This window comes from Rhinolophus sinicus, linkage group LG02 (assembly GCF_036562045.2).
Source record: "Rhinolophus sinicus isolate RSC01 linkage group LG02, ASM3656204v1, whole genome shotgun sequence".
Classification (NCBI taxonomy): domain Eukaryota; kingdom Metazoa; phylum Chordata; class Mammalia; order Chiroptera; family Rhinolophidae; genus Rhinolophus; species Rhinolophus sinicus.
The window spans coordinates 40,459,892-40,479,533 of record NC_133752.1 but is presented as its reverse complement, the minus strand read 5'-3'; the positions used below and the strand labels follow the sequence as shown (position 1 = coordinate 40,479,533).

Below are 19,642 nucleotides of genomic sequence, written 5' to 3'. Positions count from 1 at the left end.
CAAGAGAAGGATTGTTGAATAAAATTGAAGAATTCTCCCTGAAAGTAATGGCAAAAAACAAACAAAAGGAGAGATTAAAAATAGAGAAAGGATCAAATATCTGAATAATAGTAATTTTAATTTAACAGATCAAAGAAAAGAAAGGAGGAGGACATTACCTGTGAAATAATGAAAGGCCATTTCCTAGAATTAAAAAACATGAGTCCCAGATTTTAAAGGGCCCCCAAAAGAGATAGCACAGTTTATGAAAAGAGGATCATACTAAGACAATTACTGCAAAATTTTAGAACTCAAAGACAAGTGGTCTACCAGCTTTCAGAGAGGAAGGAAAAATAGGTCATATGCAAAATGTCAGTAATTAGATTAGATTCAGACTTCTCAACTGCTAGGAGACCATAAATAAATGTTTTCCCAATACTAAAGAAAAATTGCTTTTCAACATAGAATTATATACCCAGCCAAATTATGAAACAAGTATGAAGATGAGATAAAAAAGTTTTTAGACAAATAAGGCCCCAAACATTTTCCTATGCTCGGTAAGCTCCTGGAGAGTTGCCCCACAAAAACAAGGACAGAAACCAAGAGAATGAAGCCAGGAAAGGATCCAGAGAATCATCCAAGATGATGATAAAAATTGCAGGATGACAACTGTGCACCACATGTCTAGTGCAACCAGAGACACAGAGGAGAGAGAGATCCATACTGTTATCACCATATCTCCTGGCATCAAGCCTTCATTTTAACTTTTGAAATACTGGAGGATATGCCCCCAAATAAAGGAAATAAAGACAGAGGATGGCATCTAGGAGACAGGACTCCAAATAAAAAAAAAAAGAGATCCCTGAGATGGCAGGGACGGGAAATTTGATAATGATGGTGGTACAGAAAAGCTAAACAATTCTACAGAGGAGAATGGACGTCTCTGGCCAGCTATCACCAAGAAAATAATGGAAATAATAGCTTATCGTATTATTGACATTGAGGAAAACCATACTGGTCGACTACTGGATAGTGTGGGAAGGTTTAACAATAAAAGTGAAAAGAATAAAAACAAATGGGAAAAAAAACCAATTAGTAACTTCGAAGGGTAAAAATAAGAAAGGAAATATAATCAAAAACATACTGCAAGGCACAGTTCTGTATAATGTTTTCATGGGCAAACTAATGTATTCACCGAATACTGATTTAACCAAAAAAGTTTTAATATCACTGCATTGGCAGTTTTGGGGAACAGGAAGCAGAGAGAATGACTATGTAAGAGTTAAATTCTTATTACTATAATAAGAAATCCACAGAAACTAAAATTAGTGAATCACAGTAAGCCATATTTATATGTGCTATAGAAATATGGAGATATGTAAATCCTATAGAAACAGCTAAAAGGGTTAGAAAAGGGATTGCATCTGAGAGGAGCCATTGTGAAGAGGTTAGGGCAGAGAATCACAGTGTTTTGCTTTAAACTTTTCAATATAACCTGATATTTTCAAACTACAGGTCTAACTTTGATAAAAAGGGACTTAAAAAGCACCTAACATAATGTCTGGCAAGTGAATCTGATTAATAGCAGTAATAGCAAACTGATTACATTACTTTTATGTCTTGTTTTTTCTCGGCCCAAGGAAAACGTGACATGAAATCATCCAATGTATCCACAATAGCATCAACTTGACATTGTTCCAGTTCTGTTTTTCCAGCCAAATCTGTGCAACAGAGAAAAAGGTCATTTTATGCCCCCAAATATGTTCAATTTAATTTACTATATTGACATTAATTTTTTAATATGCAATATATTCATATAGTTCAAAAAATCAAAATATTAGATTGGTGCAAAAGTAATGGAGGTTTTTGCAATTATTTTTAACCTTTCAAACAGCAATTACTTTTGCATCAACCTAATAATATAACATAGTATCCCAGGAAGACCAACTTCCACCCCTGCCCCCATCCACCTCATTTTGCTCCCTTCCCTACTACCATATTGATAACCACTTTTATTAGTTTCTTTTGTATTCTTCCATTGTTTCTTTACGAAAATAAAAATAATATCCTACTCAATATGCACCTCTCCCATATATCCTAGAGATCTTTCCTTACAAATCCCTTAAGGGTATCCTTGCTCTTTTTTCGGCTTCATGGGACTCTTTTAAGTAGAAGTGCTAAATTTATTTAGCCTCAGCTGACTAGGTCTGCTTCCAATCTTTTGCTAATACAAGCAATACTACAATAAATAACTTGTATATACATTTTCATTTATTTTGCAAAAAGAATTCTTTTCAGTTTTCCAGACAGTTTTTGTCAGGAGCATTTGTGTTCATACTGGAAACTACAAGTTTAAAATAATAGAAGTTTTTTTATTTGTTTTCTTTCCTGCCATTCATTGATCATCATTTTGCTAAACAAATATTGGTCTTCCTAAATATTTTCTCACTGGTGTCGATTTAAAATTCTGCAGTGTGGAAGCATACTAAAATAGATTGCTTTTATACAATCGTGTGAAGTTACTAAAGATCAAGGAACTATACACTGACAATGAGAGAATTGTAGGTCATACACACCTCAACAAAGCTGTAAAAGAAAGAAAATGCTTTGGTGATTTACAGTTCTTCTGTAAATTATCTGTAGTGTTTGTGTGTGATGTTCAGAGGTTGATTTTTCTTTTTGACCTTGAAAAGCCCCTCCTATTATTAGGTTCTCTTTACTCATTTTCATCCCCACTTTAACTTTCATGCTCAAGGCTTTTGGCTATCAATTTTATGCAGATGACTCCATATCAACACTTTTAGCCCTAAATTCTAGGCCCATATTCTCAGCCTCGTTTTGGATAGTTCTTGAATTCTTTTGGCCCCTAAACTTCCTTCAAAAATATCCCAAATGGAGTCATCACATCCTACTTCCCACCAGCTCTTCCTTCTTCATTCATTTAACAAATAATTACTGGGCTCCAACTGCAGACATACCCCAACTGGGGCTACAGCCATGAACCAAAGAGTTAAATTTCTTGTCTGCATGGCACTTATGGCTGACTGGAGGAGACAGATACTGAAAAGGGTACTCCTAGTTAAGGAACTCCCTTCTTTCTTTCCTTCCTTCCTTCCTGCCTGCTTGCCTGCCTTCCCTCCTTCCTTCCTGTCTTAGAGAAGAGGAGGAGGAAAATGAGAAGGAGTTATGAGAATGACAAACCATGTCCAAGCTGTCGTATGCCTGCCCTGACTCTCCTGGTCAAATAGACTGCCCTTCACGTACCAATACTGTCTTCTGGTCCCTGTGATGATTCTATTTCCACAACCTTTCTCATTTTTTCCTCACTCTTTCTTTTTTCCCTTTGCTGTCTGAACTATTTCAATGACATCCAAACGTACGTCCTTCACACATGAGCCTATCAAATACAAAGTATAACCAGAATAATCTTCTCAAACTCATAGCTATAGTTATGTAGGCTTTTCTGCATAAAAACCTACAATTGAAGTTAGAGAAAGATAATGTATGACCTCACTTATATGTGGAATCTTAAAACAAAACAAGAAAACCCAAAAAAATAACAGCAAAAACCTAACTCATCAATACAGAGAACAGATTGATTATTGCCAGGGACAAAGGGTGTAGAGTGGGCAAAATGGGTGAAAGACTTGGGGCTGTAATGTACAGCATGGTGACTATAGATAATACTGTATTGTATACCTGAAGTTGCTAAGAAAGTGGATCTTAAAAGTTCTCACATAAAAACAAATTTGTAACTGTGTGGTGACGGATATTATCTAGACATACTGTGGCGATCATTTATCAGTATATCCATATATTGAATCATTATATTGTACACCTGCAACTAATGTAATATTATATGTCAATTATATCTCAATTTTTAAAAAACTTGCTTGAAGAATGACATCCATACTTTGAATCTTTCTAACCATATGCCAATCTATTTTTCTATCTGTTTCTCTTTTTACGTCTCCATTCTGCAAATTTGAAGTTCTTTTATTTTTCTAATGCCATTTTCTCTCTACCTGGGATGGTATAGATTAGAGATTCTCCAAGTGAGATCTATGGACTGGTCCCGTCAGCATAATCTAGGAAACTATTTAGAATGCCAATTCTTGGGCCCTAACCCAGGCCTATTGAATCACAATCTCTAGTCGAGGCTGAACAATCTGTGTTTTAATGAGTCTCCAAGCACTCCAGATACACATAAAGTTTGAGAAACACTGCCCGGGTCCAAGTCTTCCTCTTGAAATTCTAGGTATCCTCTAGTTAAGGCTCAACTCAAATGTTATTTTCACTTCAAAGTCAAATTTCCGTAGAGTCAGAATTAAAATCTATCTCCTCTGAACTTCCAAAAAATTTCATTTGTTGAAATATGTTAGTGCAACAGAAATTTTTGTATTTTTAATGTACACACATAACTTTGATTCAAAAATAAAGGTCTAGTCTTTATAGTCCATTTTATTTGTCAGCTAACCATGTGTTTGTGTCTTGGGTTATAGTGGTTGTGGTGTGCATGGAGGTTGATAGGTTTGAGAGTGGGGCATGGAGATTCTACAGATGGATTAGAAAGAAATGGACTATTAAAAAAAGCCAGATGTAGCTTTTTACTGAAAAAGAATGTTAGGGAAGTATGAGGGGAGATAGACGACAAAGGAACATAGGATGGGAGAAAAGGTATCCGGCAAAGACAAGAACTAACAGTTTTCTATATTTCTCCTCATCACTGCCATGGATGCAAGCAGGTGCTTACAAAACATTCCAGAAGCCAACTACCAACTAAGGATGCCTCATATGGCACTCATTGGAAGCAAATACAACCTTGCTAGTTTTTCCAGTGTGACTAGGATGAAGAACATTGAGAATATGATTCAATTAGTCTGAGGAATTTCAAACTTCATATGCCATGTGTATTTCCTGTTAATCTTCTCTGATAACTTACGATACACATGGTAGCAAAAGTGTGGTATCAGACATACTTGTTCAGTTTTTTCAGCTGAATTCCGATAAGAGATTGGGGGCAAGGAGCTGAGGGGCAGGAGTGGCTGTGGGCAATATAAAATAAAATTAGATGTCTAGGAAACTCATGGAGAGTTAAAGTGGCATAGATGGTACATTTATACTTCTCCAGCATTTAATTCCATTCTTCTTTGCACTATAATGTTCAATAATAAAGTTATTTAATGAATACTGAATATATACTGTGTTTTCCCGAAAATAAGACCTAGCCAGACAATCAGCTTGAATGTGTCTTTTGGAGCAAAAATTAATATAAGACTGGGTCTTATGTAATATAAGACCGGGTCTTAATGTTTCTCCAAAAGACGCATAAGAGCGGATTGTTCGGCTAGGTCTTATTTTCGAGGAAACATTGTGTGATATATACACACATATATATATATATACACACACACGTGTGTGTGTGTGTGTGTGTATCCTTTCTTTTTTCAGTTATCCAAAATTGTAAAATGCAGTAAACATATTACCTGTGTTTTTGGTCAAGTATCTTGCTATTGCTAGGCTCTGGTGAAGCTTAAGTCCATCGATTTCCAAAATGGGGATTTTGCCAAATGGAAAAGCTTAAAATAAATGAGCAAAGAATCAACTTCCATAATAAAATCAAGAGTTATAATACTTCCATTTTTACTGATAATTGTGGAAACGCAGAATGATTTTTAAAGTCATGGAATTCTTGAATACTTATTCTAAAAGGGACACTAAGCGCTCTCTTTACGTTTTGTAAGTTAAAAAAAAAAGATTGTTAGAAGAACTGCTATAAAGTTAGTGACGGAACTGTGTCTAAACCCAGTTTTGCAGTGGTACTCTATATAATACTATAGATTATCTCATATGCTTACTTAATTTTCTAAAACCTTTCTTAAAAAGCTTACTTTTGTTAAAAACCTTTCTTTTAAAGCTTCATTAATTTTTGTGGCATCAATTAAGGATCACATTAATTATTCTTTAGAACTATAGTCTGAAGAATATGGAGAGTTTGACTTACATATTGATTTTGGTAAAATTCTCTTTTTGATAAGCGATTATTAGAAGTGTATAGTAAGGCAGCAAGCATATTATAAAACAGGACAGACTCATACCAGGTATCATATTAATATTTTATCTGTAAGTTCTACTTTGTTTAGATAGCAAAACAAAGTTTTGCTATCTAAGCCTATTATATTTTTGTCAGAAAGCAATATATTATTACAGAAAAATTCTAAATTGAAGGTAAATAAAAATAATTCTGCCACATAATTATAACCACTTTAATATTTTACTTGCTTTCCCATTGATATTAAAAAAATGACATTATAGTGTATATGCTTCGGCTTTTAAGCAAAAGATATAAATTTTTATCCTCTTTAAACCACTTTTATGTCGGATCTCTGTTAAAGCATTTGAAATTATAGTCTAACGATCACAAATTTTAAGATCCCTTTCAACTTGGAAAATATTAAGAAAATGCGGCAATTCCATTTTCAATAACATAATGAAAAATTAAGGTAAAATAGAGTATAAGGCACTTAGACAACTTATATCTAAAAACTGAAAAGTGGGATTTGTTATATGTAATGTTTCCATTACTTGCTATCCATCTTAACTTATATAGTGGATAAAATTAAATTTCACCTATTTTATGTCGACAGAATTATAAACCCCCATATAAAAACTCTGATATCGGAAGAAACATTTGGTTATTAATGGTAAAGTTTCATGAGAGCAGAAAATAAACTCTTCTGTCCCACCAGAGAATAATTCTCTGATAAGAAAAAAGATTGATTGTAGGGGCAATGACTTTTAAGGAACTCAGGCTTCCAAAATGCATGTAGCCACATTTATTGTTAATATACCATTTATCATGGTATTATTGTTAGCATTATCTAGTGCAAATAGCTTGGGCCACAGTGTTAAGTAGACCTGTGTTTGAACATTAGGTCTGCCTTGCTAGAGCTGTGAACCTAAAAAAAATTACCTAAGCTCTGTGTGCTTCAGTTATCCCAACTATAAAACGGACACAATAATACGTTCCACATAGGCATGCTAGAGAAATTAAATGAAATGGAGTCTGTGGAGTATCTACCAGGTGCCAGATAGTCTTCGAGTACTCAACAGTTGTTTTCTTCAACTTCGTCTTTATGTGAGTTGGTGATAATCTGGTCATAAATATGTGAATTTTACACACAAAACTAATATTTAGTTAGTATTTCTAGGTAACATGGCAAGCATCTAGAGGATGGCTTACAACTTACTGAGAACCACACACTGTTTTTTGTTTAATATAATATTTATTATTCTTCCTCATTGTCCTGAGTGCAAAATAGCATATTTTGATAGGGTGACCTGCCCAATTTGTCCATTTGCTCTTTCCTCTGATGAAACAGATCCCAGTTTTGTTTGTGTATCCACCCCTCTCTCATGTCGTCACAGCCTCAAGAAAATTGATTCTATCCCCAACTTCAGAGGGGGACTAGATTACTCTAAGGTTCTTTCCATACCCTATGCCAGTGGCTGATTCAGAAATGGATGCATGCACCAATTTGAGACAATGAGACACGAGAAATTTGCTGAGGTTTTCAGGGTAAGTTTTTCTTCATTCTTCCAGGAAGCGGTTGTCTTTCCCTTACTTTTTCTCATATATCCTCTCAATACTACTGTTCTGGGCTATGAGGCTGGAATTGAGCAACATATTGCTACCAGCCTCATGATGGAGCCAGCACACAGAGAAGGAAAAATGGATAAAACCATCCTTTGAAACCTGTCCTACTTCTGGATTTTCAGTTATATGATACAATTCATTTCCTTATTATTTAAGCCATTTTGAGTTCGGTTTTCTGTTAGTGCAGCACATCTGATACATTGTGAAAACATTATAGATACCTGTAGCAAACCCATCCAATTCCAACTGTCAAATATGTTCACCGCAATATCCCCCCATTTCAATTCTTCTGACAAAACTTCATATTGGTTTATCTTTATATTCTTTTTCTGTGATAGTTGTATTTTCACCTCAAATAGGAAATTTTCTGGGTCACATAGTATTTATTTAATTTGCCTGAATGCTGCCTCTCGGTATAAAGCTACGTGAGATTTTTAAAAATCTTTATTTTTCATTTTCCTGAGGAAAGACAAAACATTCTGGAGACATTTCTCCTACATTTTCAACAACTATTATTTGTGCTACTTACTTGATTTGATTTCAGGCCAGTCAGCTTGTTCTATTCTGTGGTCTTCATACTTTATGTCCAAATATGCAAATATGTAACGAATAATTTCTGCTCTCCCCCTCATATTAAAATACATGAGTTTGTAGTTTGGCATGATATAATTCTGGAAAGAGAAAATTGGAGGAATTATTTTTACACGCTTCTAGCGATGTTTCAACATTTTTCTTTGAGGACATTTTAAAAACTTTATGGCATCTTTGGAGATAACTGAAGATATTAGAGGATATTTCAAAATGAGAATCATAAATCACTATCCTAATAACATACGAGAATGACTTGGAATAAGATCATGATTCTCTCTTTAAGAACTAGCTAGAACATTCCAGTGAAATAACCGAATTCAAATATTATTTACGAGAGGACTTCAGACTGAGAGGGTATCTGCACACCAACCTTCAGAAGTTGGAGTCAAAAATTCCCGTTTTAGGATGTTTTGCCCTGCCTTTAGTCACTTGTAATGGGTGCTATTTGACATATGGTTTGTTGGTTCTCACAGCTGAGTTTGTGAGGACAGCTGGGTAAAGACTGTAAAGGCAGGGTACACACAAGAGGAACAGAGCCAGCCATGCCGACCTGTCATCGCTCACTTCCCTCACCATGGCTTTTCCCTCTAAGAATCAAAGGCTTAGGGAAACCTTGCCCTCATTTCCCTCTTACTGATCCATGCTGCTGAGTTTATAGGGTTCCTTGCACCATACAAACATATCCCATCTTGTGGATCTCTTTTGGGATGGCACAGTGGTGAAAATATCCCCCCATTCCCTCTGTAGAAGAGCAAGGAAGTGAAAATGCTAACTTTTCTTACATTTTCAGAGAGTGTGCTGATACTGGCTACATTGGTTAGATTTATGTCATTATAATTTTGTGAGTTTTCTGTGATTTGTATCATTTCATTTCCAGTGTTTGTAAACAATTATTTTAAGCACTGATAGTAAATTGTATTGTAATTTTATGATTAGGCAGCTGAGAAAGACATCTTCATTTGGAACTCCGTTCTTCCATTTAGTTGCTGTGTATCTTTGGGCTACCCAACAAAATCTCATTGAATTTCAAAGCCCACTTTTTATCAATAAAGATACAATGTGGACTTGGGGATTTAATGAGTAATTCATGTATAGCACGTACCACAATGCTAAATACTTAATAATGAGTAGCTATAATATGAATAATAAATTTGAGCTAGTTCTATAGAAAAATAAACACTGAATGCAGCATACCAAAATAAATAATAATTATAGTAATTACATAAATAAAAATCATAAGTAACAATTATTTGTTATTTATGCATATAATGTTTAAAGTTATATGCATAAATAATAATGGTTTATGATTTTTAAGTAGTAAAGTGGTAAGTTGAAATATTTATTCTCTACTAAGGAAGTCTTTCAAAGATATTAATAGAACATTAAATAAAAGAAAATTTGTGCTTAGGCCTCAAAGTGCCATCTGAAATCACATCACATAAAAGGTCAAACTCTAAAAACCTAGATTGCCTAGTTTACATTTCAAGTTCATGCATTCGTGTGTCTATCTTTGGAAAGGATGACTAGAAATAACTGTCTGGTTGCCTGTCTAGACCCTCTCCGGATCCAGGAAATGGCAATTCACCATCTGGCCCCAGGTTTTTCCATGTCTAGATATTGTAGAGAGGATGTGGTACTTTTTGTTATAAACAGAGAGTCACCCTAATTATTCTGTGTCCTGTCCCACTCTCATTAGCCAGTCCAGTTACCACCCAAGTGAAATGTGGCACATGCCGCACATAACAGTATGTGCGGGAATGTTCTCAGTGGAGAGAAGAATTCACTAGAGGAAACCAGTGAAAATTCCAAGACTTATAGCCCTAAATTCCTTTTGGGGAAAAATATAGGGAGTTCAAATCTGAGGGACTAAATGAAGTGCCCATGGGAATAATGAGACTATTTTCAAGTTCCTTAGAAATACTGAACTTATAAATAAAAAGTGGGAAATATCTGAGAGCACAAAAATAGTAAATTAAAAATGTAAAGTAGTAACTTTCTTTCTGAAAAAAGAAAGCATTGGTTGGTAACTATCTATATTTCTCTGCACATATATCTTTAAATCTGAGATTTGGCACAGGCCCATCAACATCTGACAAATGCTTATCGTTCCTTCTAGAACATCCTTTCAACGGTTGTAACTCATTAATGAAGCTGTATTTGCACTTCACATTCCCATAGTTGCTTGTATAATTATGTTTTCTACCCAGTAAAAGTCTTGGTTTCTTGGTTTTTACAGCTACAAAATCCCAAACTTTTTGTTGCTGTTGTTCAGGATACAAGTGTACATTTTTATAACAAGAAAAATAAAGGTAAATGCAGTTAGAAATAGTTACTGATTCTAAGAATTCTTCCTGTATTTTATAAAGCTTTTGCATAAAAACCAACATTAAATATTCCAAGTAAATGTTTCTATGGTTAATGAAAATAGATAAAAGGAAATATATAATAAAGACTAAAGGTTAGAGGATAGTGTCTTGAAGAATATCTTTCTCCCTTATTGCATTTAGCATTATATCTCTGTTATAATTGTCTCACGTTATTAAAGCATTTATTTTATAAGGATGATGGACTGAACGAGTGAAGATAAAATGTATCCCACTCCCCCCCCCCAAGGGATGTTTCTCACCAAGTGAGAAACAAGTTCAAGGGTAGAGCAGTTCAATGGTGAAGGGAATGTGTGGTTTTGGAGTCACCCTTGTCACTTACTATCTAAAAGGTCTTGGACAAGTCACCTGATCCTAGCTTTAGTGTCTCACCTGTAAAATAGTAATGAAAAGATTGTGTGTAAAGTACCAATACACTGTTTGGCACATAGTATGAGTTGAAAAAGAAAAGAGAATACAAAGGGAGAAAGGGAGGAGGAAGAGAGGGAGGGACAGTCCCAACACTATTGGAGGAGAAAGTAATTAGCTTTGTGATTTGATAGGACTCAAATCCTCAAGATCTTGTTCTTCGATGAACCAATCCTGCTGCAAGCACATAAAAATTTAAAAAAGAAAATAATGTAGTTAGGATTAAAAGTAATATAAACTTTGCCTGGACCCAAATGAACAGAAGAAACAAAACGCAGCGAGCAGGACTCTGAAATCTGAGAGAGGCGGTGGACAGCCAGGAGTTCAGCTCCTTCAGAATAAAGGAGAACAAAATCCTGCAGACCTGATGGGAAACTGGGCAGACGTACTGCTTGAAACTAGGGTCTGGCATGTATTTCTGTACAATATTTTAAAAGGTCAAATTGCAAACCTCTAGTAAAACTGATAAAGAGGAAAATATATGAAAAGTCACAAATACTATTACAAATAAAAAGAGGTCATAGCATCAGATAAAGCAGCTCATTAAAAATTGTAAGCTAATACTACAAATAACTTTATGTCACTAAATCCAAATCCTTAAATGGGAAGATTTTGAGACATATAAAAACATAATCAAATTGAAAAGAAACTGAAAGCCTGCATTTAACAATATCCATTAAGGAAATCAAATTGGTAATTAGTTACACCCATGAAAGACACCAGGCCCAGATGACTTTACAGGTGAATTTTAGTTAATCTTCAAGGGAAAAGTAATCCTTGTCTTTTACAAGTAGTTATTAGCTATTTAAATTTAGTAGTGTATAAAAAGAAATAAAATGTAATGACAAGATAGGGTTTATCCCCGGAGTGCAATATGTTTCAACCCCAGAACATCTATCTGCATAATATACTGCATTAATTGATTAAAAGAGAAAAAACGTAAATTCTCAGTAGATGCAAATAAATGCTTTCAAAAAAGATTTATAAAATTACTCATTCATTTGTGATCAAAACTCTTAAAACAAAACAAAACAAAAAAAACTCTTAGCAAACTGGGAATAGAGGAAAACTTCCTAAACCTTATAGAGTCTACAAAAAACGTAGAGCAAACATCAGACATAAGGGGGAACCAATGGAGGCATTTTTCTTTATTGTCAAGAATAACAAGATCCCCACTATTAGCCTTACTATTCAACATAGTCCTGGATGGCCGAGCTAATTCAGTAAGATAAGACAACAATATATAATATATGTAAGGAATGGAAAAGAAGAGACAAAACTGTTCTTATTTGCAATCAAAATGATTGTCTATATTCAAAATCCAAGACAGCCTACAGATAAACCTGATCCTAAATTTCAAATGGAAATGCTAAGGACCAAAATCGCGAAGACAAATCAAGAGAACAGAAAGAGGGGACTTGACCTACCCGATCGCAAGACATTAAAAAAAACCTTATAATTTCAGGTAATGTGATCCTTCTTCAGGATTAGACATGCAGAAGTGTGTAGCATCTTGAAACAGAACCTAAGTTATGACACACATGCCATTACAGTGAGGATATGAAGTGACCAGACTAAAACACTTTTGAGACAAAAGAGGAAACGTATGCATAATTAGACCCCAACTTACTTATACATGTAAATAACATCCAGGAGGCTTATAAATCAAAATATGATTTGACTGGCCTAGGCAAATTCCAATGTCATGCTGGCCTCTTATTTCCTGTTAAGTGTCATTTCTGAGCCCTTCTACTGTCATTCTGAGTTAAGAATCCCACATAGGGAAAGCTGCATGTATTTCCTTAAATGACACAGAAACAAGAAGTAAAAAGGTGGATTGTGCTTACAGATCTCCTTTACACCCAAAACTGACCACTGACTAGTTTGTGTAAAGTTCCTCATTCGGTAGACAAAAAGCCCTCTTAGAATTCTCTTTGAAAAATAAGACATACGTTTCTCAAAAAAAATATGAATAATGACTAATAAATATCCGAGATAGAAACTTTCACATATGAACTCATGAATGTAGCCATTAAAATGAAAAAGAAGGTTTAGCTTTAGCGTATGCTAAACTGGATTAGAAATGAAATCTTTTACATGGAAAATAATTGTGTTTCTGAGAAGTTCTGTCTTGGGTATTTCCTTTCTTTCCTTTAGGTTTGTAACCCTTTTTACTTTATATAACAATCATACATTTCAGTGTAGTAGTTTGATAGTCTGTAGTAGTAGGAGTTTGATAAAATACAAACTATCATAATAAAACCATATCCTTTTAACTAAGCCAATATTCTATTCTGTACATCGCTGTAAGAGCAGAGTGAAACATACTTTCAAAAATTCTAGTGTCTGTGCCAGAAAGGTGACAACAATCCAAACTTAACTCTCTGGCAAAGGAGGCTAATATTCAATTACCATATATGTACCTTAAAAATTGTCAGGAGATAGCTAAAAAAAAAAAGATGGAATTTTTGGAGTAATTTTAATGGACAAAAAACTTACAAATAAGGACTTACTAACCATTTTACAATTCTGTCCAGAACCTCAATGCTATTATCCGGATTTATTTTATTCATGAAAATGTTGGCCTCGATGAGCTCTTACTCTTAAATAAAATGAACTTCAACCATATTTGGGAATTCCAGATACAGTTTTATATATGCCTGTGAGTTAGAATTATAAAAACAAAGATTGCTTGTGAATTTTTCACAATTCTTTGCTACATCTTCACCAATAATAATGTGTGTACTTTCATTGTATGCACTATAGTGTTTTGAAATGCAACAATTGGATTCAGACAACAATCAAGTGATACACTATTGTCTACATAGGAACTTCTTGTACATACTGTGTTTCCCTGAAAATAAGACCTAGCCGAACAATCCTCTTTAATGCGTCTTTTGGAGCAAAAATTAATATAAGACCCAGTCTTACTTTACTATAATATAAGACCGGGTATAATATAATATAATATAATATAATATAATATAATATAATATAATATAATACCGGGCAAATATAATATAATGTAATGTAATATAATATAATATAATACCAAGTCTTATATTAATTTTTGCTCCAAAAGATGCATTAGAGATGCATTAGACAGACTGTCTGTCTGGGTCTTATTTTTGGGGAAACAGGGTATTGACATTAAATAACAGCACTGTCTTACCCGCTAACCGTTGGTGGTAAGGAATGCTTATTTTCCTCATTAGTAGTGTTCCTGGGCATTCCCAATTCAATTCTGGATAAGTTGACAGGTTGGAGTTAAATTGTAGGCCAATAGAGAAATAGTAAGTTTTGTTCACTGAGTAAGTTATGAATTTCAACCAAACACTAGATGTTTAATTTTGAGTTAGCAAGGCAAGATATCTATTTTCCTAACAAAGACCAACTAAATAATCATTTTAAATGGTTACCTCACATTAAATCCAAAGCAAGAGGAATAACTGAAATATCCTTTGGGAGCTGTGAGTTCAAATTTCTGGCCTGGGGTAACAGCCTTAAATAATGCTTGAAACCAAATAAAATTAGAATGCAATTCTTGGCAAAACATGGAGACACTTCTCCAAAATGAGCCTGAAAGCAATAGAAAATATTAAAATATTACGAATAAGATCTCTGAATCTTTTTTTTCTTCTTTTTCTTGGCTTGCCTAAAAGAGGCCCTTCATCTCAAGGAAATACTGTTTTCTACAGGTGCAGGGTTGGCATTTGTACAACCCTGAGCGTGAGTGCTCCTTTAGATTTTGTGCCCTAGCTACCTCACTCATCTCACTTGCCTCATCCTAGTCCTGGCCTTGATGGAGAGGACTAATAATAATAGCAACGGCCAAAATTTACTAAGCACTCACTATGTGCTAGTCACTATGCTAAGACTGTTTCATGTGTTACCTCTAATTCTTCCCCAAAGAGACACAGCAAAGTTGCCCACCCATGTCCATCTTCACTCTTCCTTTAATAATAACAACAACATCATCAATAATAATAATAATAACAATAATACCTATTTTACGTGGTGTTAGGGAAGAATAAAATCCTTGAACTTTAAAAAAAAGAAGAAGAAAAAGAAAAAGAAAGTGAAGAACTATGAAAGTCTCTACTGCTTCGCATATCAAAAACATCACTTGGGAAAATTCTGGAACAAGACACAAATCTGATTAGAACAAAATTCTTCCTCTGGTATTAACTGTATTTTCTATGTTAAAATCTAGTTGAAGGATTGTTTTTAAACCCTCTTGAAATCTTTTAAAATCTTTTGTACTTATATTTTTCTTAGAAATTACTATTTGATGTCCACTTGGCCACTAACAGAGAGAGGCTCTGAATGAGACAAGGTCTGGGAGTGAAATAGTGAAAATAATCCACAAGACAGTCACTCAGTCACACACAGAATATGACAGTAATAAAACTAAAACCCTAAAGTAAAGAGTGAAGACTATCTCATTTCTTATCTTTGTAGAGTTGGATCTTATCACTTACTTGTGCTATGTCTCTGTGGAGTCCCTAGTATCTTCTATGTCCTCGTGTGTGGCTGCATCTTGCGTTTATATGATGAGTAACTGATGGTCACAAGCCAATGAGAGAAGAGGCAACTTAACTTCCACTTAAGTCTCTTCCTTCAATTTTTAGATAAAATATGCCCGCCAGACTGTTCAAGCCTTCATAGTCTTCTGGCTGTCCTTGACTTTTTATAGTGTCGCTATGTCCACACACCTCACATATTTGCATACAGTTGGCAAAGTCAAAGTGCCAGGTATGAAGTGTGCCTATTGCTACAAGCTCGTTTATTTTTGAAGTCTTACACATAGGCTCCTGGAGAATGAGAACCCATGAGAACAAGTCAAGCCCCTTTCCAGGTACACACTTGGTTTGCTTCCTGGCTCCATTAGGTCTACTGGGAGAATTCTTGGCTCACCACAGCTTCTCACCTCCTCCAACAGTCTCATCCTTTACCTGCTGCACATTTCACCCTCGCAGTATCTGACAACATAGTGTGTTTTATTTATTTGCTCCTTCCCCCAGTAAGATGGAAGCTCTCATATAAAAGCAGGCACTTCATCATGTGTCCTCAGACCCGAGAGAGGTACGGGGCATATCATCAGCACTAACATATATTTGATGAAGGAATGATCTCAATTTACATTTCCCCACAATTCCCATTTTTACAAGAACTCTTTCAAGTCTCACTGTGGCTACTGTATTTACACTCGCTTCTCAGAAGAGCCCATTGTTTCATGTAAACCTGGAGGGAGAGATGCCAATACAGCTTATTGATAATCCTTATGCAGATTAGTAACAAAGGCCAAAAAGTCATAAAATTGTATTTTTTCACTCCTTAGTGCAGGAATTAATTCCAGCTATAGTATTCGGACAGCTCGGTGTAAAGGTCCAGTAAAATACCTGCCTGTGCCCCATTGGGCCTGCAGATTATCCATGAAACATTTTAAGGAAAGGCTGGCTTTCACCTTCTAGGAAATTGCACTCATAGACAGCAGTAGCAACCAATGAATCATGTAATATTTCCTATTTCTAAGCACTTTGAATTTTCAAAAATGTGATTACATCCATTTATTGTAAACATAAATGAAAATAAACATAAATATTAGTCTGTAAAAAGTTTAATTAAGAAGACAATTACAGTCCCTTACCTGCCAAAAAGATACATGTAAGTCAAAGTCAAGTGCAAATGGAATAGGAGCTATTTAAACAAAATCAACACATTGCATTTATTATCTTCTACTGAGTTTTAACTTACATTAAAAAAAAAAAAATCTTTTTGTCCTTACCTGAATCATTTTAATCCCCATTTTATAGATGAGGAAACAGAGACATTGGGAAATTAGGTAAATTGCCCAGGAATTTTGGAAGAATAAGCTAGTACACTCAGTGCATTGCTTGGCAAGTGATTACTGCTTGAAAAGTATTAGTTATGGCGTATTTCTTTATTAATTGAAAAATAAATATAGTATTTTTGAAATAGCCCGCATGTCAGTTCCTCTTCATTTATTTATTTTGGGAAAGGGGAAGTATTCAAACAAACCCATTTCTACTTTTCTAGCTGCGGTGCTGATGGAGAAAGAGGGAAGTTTCCCAGAGGGGCCCACAGAGCTTCCCATCCTCGGCTTCACGATGCCTTTTTCACAGTGAGTTATTTGAGAAACTAAAAACATCTACAGTCATAAAACTAAAGTACTTAAGCCCCAGGTGGAGAAGGCAGGAAATGAAAACTATGTTTCCTTTCTGCTTCTAACCTATTGGTGTAATTCAGGGGTGTCCAAACTTTTTTCAACGTTTTTCACAAAGGGCCATATGCGGTAAAATACACAAACAGCCGGGCCACTCACTCGAGGTGAAGTACATATTGCCTCACCTGGTTTATTTAAGTAAACTAAATGTATTTTTGGAATTTGCTGCGGGCCAATTAACAATGGATCATGGGCCGCAGTTGGCCTGCGGGCCGCAGTTTGGACACCCCTGGTGTAATTGAAATGTTCCTGTAAATCTTTAGTGTCTATGTTTTCCCAGATTTCAGTGGTGACAACACTATTTTTCTTACTGACTCTTCAGATACTCTGAAGAATGATATAGCAATTGTCTCCAAGGTTGTGAGTAAATGTTTGTCTGTTTAGCTCTTCGACTAAAAGAGTATTCCCAGATATAAACAAGTAATGGTCATATAAATAGCTAATATTTGTTAACTGCCCCCTGTGGGTCAGGCGTTGAACAAAGTGCTTGCCGTGTATTATCTCATTTAATGCCCAGAAAATAACCTCACAAATAGTGTGCATATCCTTGTATATGGTTATGTAACTGACTAGGGCATATCATGAAAGCATTTCTGGATGTAAAAATTCTCGAACATTTGACTCTTATTCATGAAATTTCATGTTTACTCATCTGTCAAGAATAGGGAAAATAAGCATTAAAATAGAGTAAATGAACTTGTTTTTACTTTTTTTCCAGAATCAATTAATGTCCCCTCTGTATCATTATAACATACAATGTAGAAGAAAGGGCCATGCGTTAAATCCCACCTCTGCTTTTACCCTGTCCTTTTACCCAAAGAGTCTAATTTCGTCTTCCAACCTCCGTTGTTGGAAAATAAAAGAGTTTGCCTAGTTACCTCTGAAGTCCCTTTCTGTTCAATTATTCAATGACATAATTTTCCCCCTGAAGACTCTCTCTGTCTTACATGATAACTTGAATGATAGTCCCAAGTCACACATAGTTCTAGGCGCACAAATTATCTTTGTCCCCAAAACTAGCAACAAAGACAAAATACGCGGATCAATGCAAGCCACTCTCTCTGATAAGCCCAGGTCACAGGATGAACTTACTTTTTACAAGCACTAACGTAATGCAAACAAAAGTGTAATTTAAGAAAAAAATTTGGTGAGATTAAAGCAGTCTCCTAGAAGTTATCAAGAAGCAAGCAACCAAAATGTAGCTATTAAAATGATTTGTGTATTTGTATTTTTGAATATTTTGAAAATATATTAATCTAAAGATGTGTGTTTTCTTCATGAAGTCTAAAAATAGGAGATTTTGGAGAATAAGAATGTGTCAGAAACCTTCCAGGACTACAGGGAACTGATAATAGCAAACATTGATAATTTGTGTGGCTCATGTACCTGGTACTCACTCAACGTTTTAATTTGCCAAGGTCTCAAAACCAGCAAGCCAGATCCGTTATTTAACAGTGATAGATATTTAGACATATATGTATATCTCGTGTATTTCTTACTCTGTCAGGCTTCCTTTTGCTGACACTATTTCTTAGGATTATTCAACGTTCTTTAGGCTTACTGTACATGTCAAGTAAATTTCTGATCTAAATTCTTTCTCCTAAGCAGGTTTTTTCACCACTTTATTCTAGAAATTGATTTTGCATGCCTTCATATCAAATATGAAAAAATTCTGGCCTTTCACGCTGGCCTGTAATGCAAAGAGAGGAAATTGCTTAGAACAAAGGAAATCCTGTTTCTGCTGACACAAGTAACATCTGCTGCCCTGTGTCTACAAGGCAAACAACTCTAGTGAAAGGAAAACTCTAAGAGATGACTAGGAAAATTAGATGAAGCTTCGATCCTTTAGAGCACAGACTTATACAAGAATATTAAAATATATAGTTTGTTTAAGCAAAGAAGAAGCAATTTTCATTTACACCAATGTAACAAAAAGATCCAGAAAACAATGAACAAAGTTAAGCTAAAAAAATATTTTTCTGGCCTCTAAGATATAGTTTTGTTCCATGAGTACTTTGGTTCTTCCTGAGTCTGAGTCACATGGAGAGAAAATATCAGCTGTTTCCAAAATTCTGGGACCTTGTCCACAAGGCTGTTAAGTGGTATGTTTCCTGGCACTGTGTACATTTTGTTGATGGAAACAGTTTCAATAGCTCATGGGAAGTTATGGGCCACAATTAGGATGAATCACAAGAGTCTGGGGAAAAGATCCCATATTGTCACTAGGCCTGGGGCTTGGAAGAATTTATATAAACAGTTAAAAATTTGTCATCTCTGTACACCACTGAAAGATGATGTGTAAATGAGATTCTGTAAAGAACTGCATGCTTCCTAAATATTAACATGGTCCCTATGGCCCTTGTAACAAACGTCAGT

At 35.0% G+C, this 19,642-nt stretch overlaps 1 protein-coding gene across 5 annotated transcripts in view; it reads right to left on the bottom strand.

Moving 5' to 3' along the window:
- Window positions 1-19,642, bottom strand: part of HPGDS (hematopoietic prostaglandin D synthase) — a 45,760-nt gene that overhangs the window by 8,347 nt on the left and 17,771 nt on the right. Inside the window, exons 1-4 of one of the 5 annotated variants that reach the window (XM_019741099.2) lie at window positions 15,501-15,676; window positions 8,166-8,307; window positions 5,466-5,558; window positions 1,591-1,700 (exon numbers count right to left, since the gene is read on the bottom strand). In XM_019741099.2, coding sequence (XP_019596658.2) covers window positions 1,591-1,700; window positions 5,466-5,558; window positions 8,166-8,298 — 336 coding nt within the window. In that variant the 5' untranslated portion in view covers window positions 8,299-8,307; window positions 15,501-15,676. Of the gene's footprint in view, window positions 1-1,590; window positions 1,701-5,465; window positions 5,559-8,165; window positions 8,308-12,446; window positions 12,549-15,500; window positions 15,677-19,642 lie in introns of those variants that run through there. The other 4 variants (XM_074323457.1, XM_074323437.1, XM_074323451.1 and 1 more) reach the window with 4 other exon arrangements.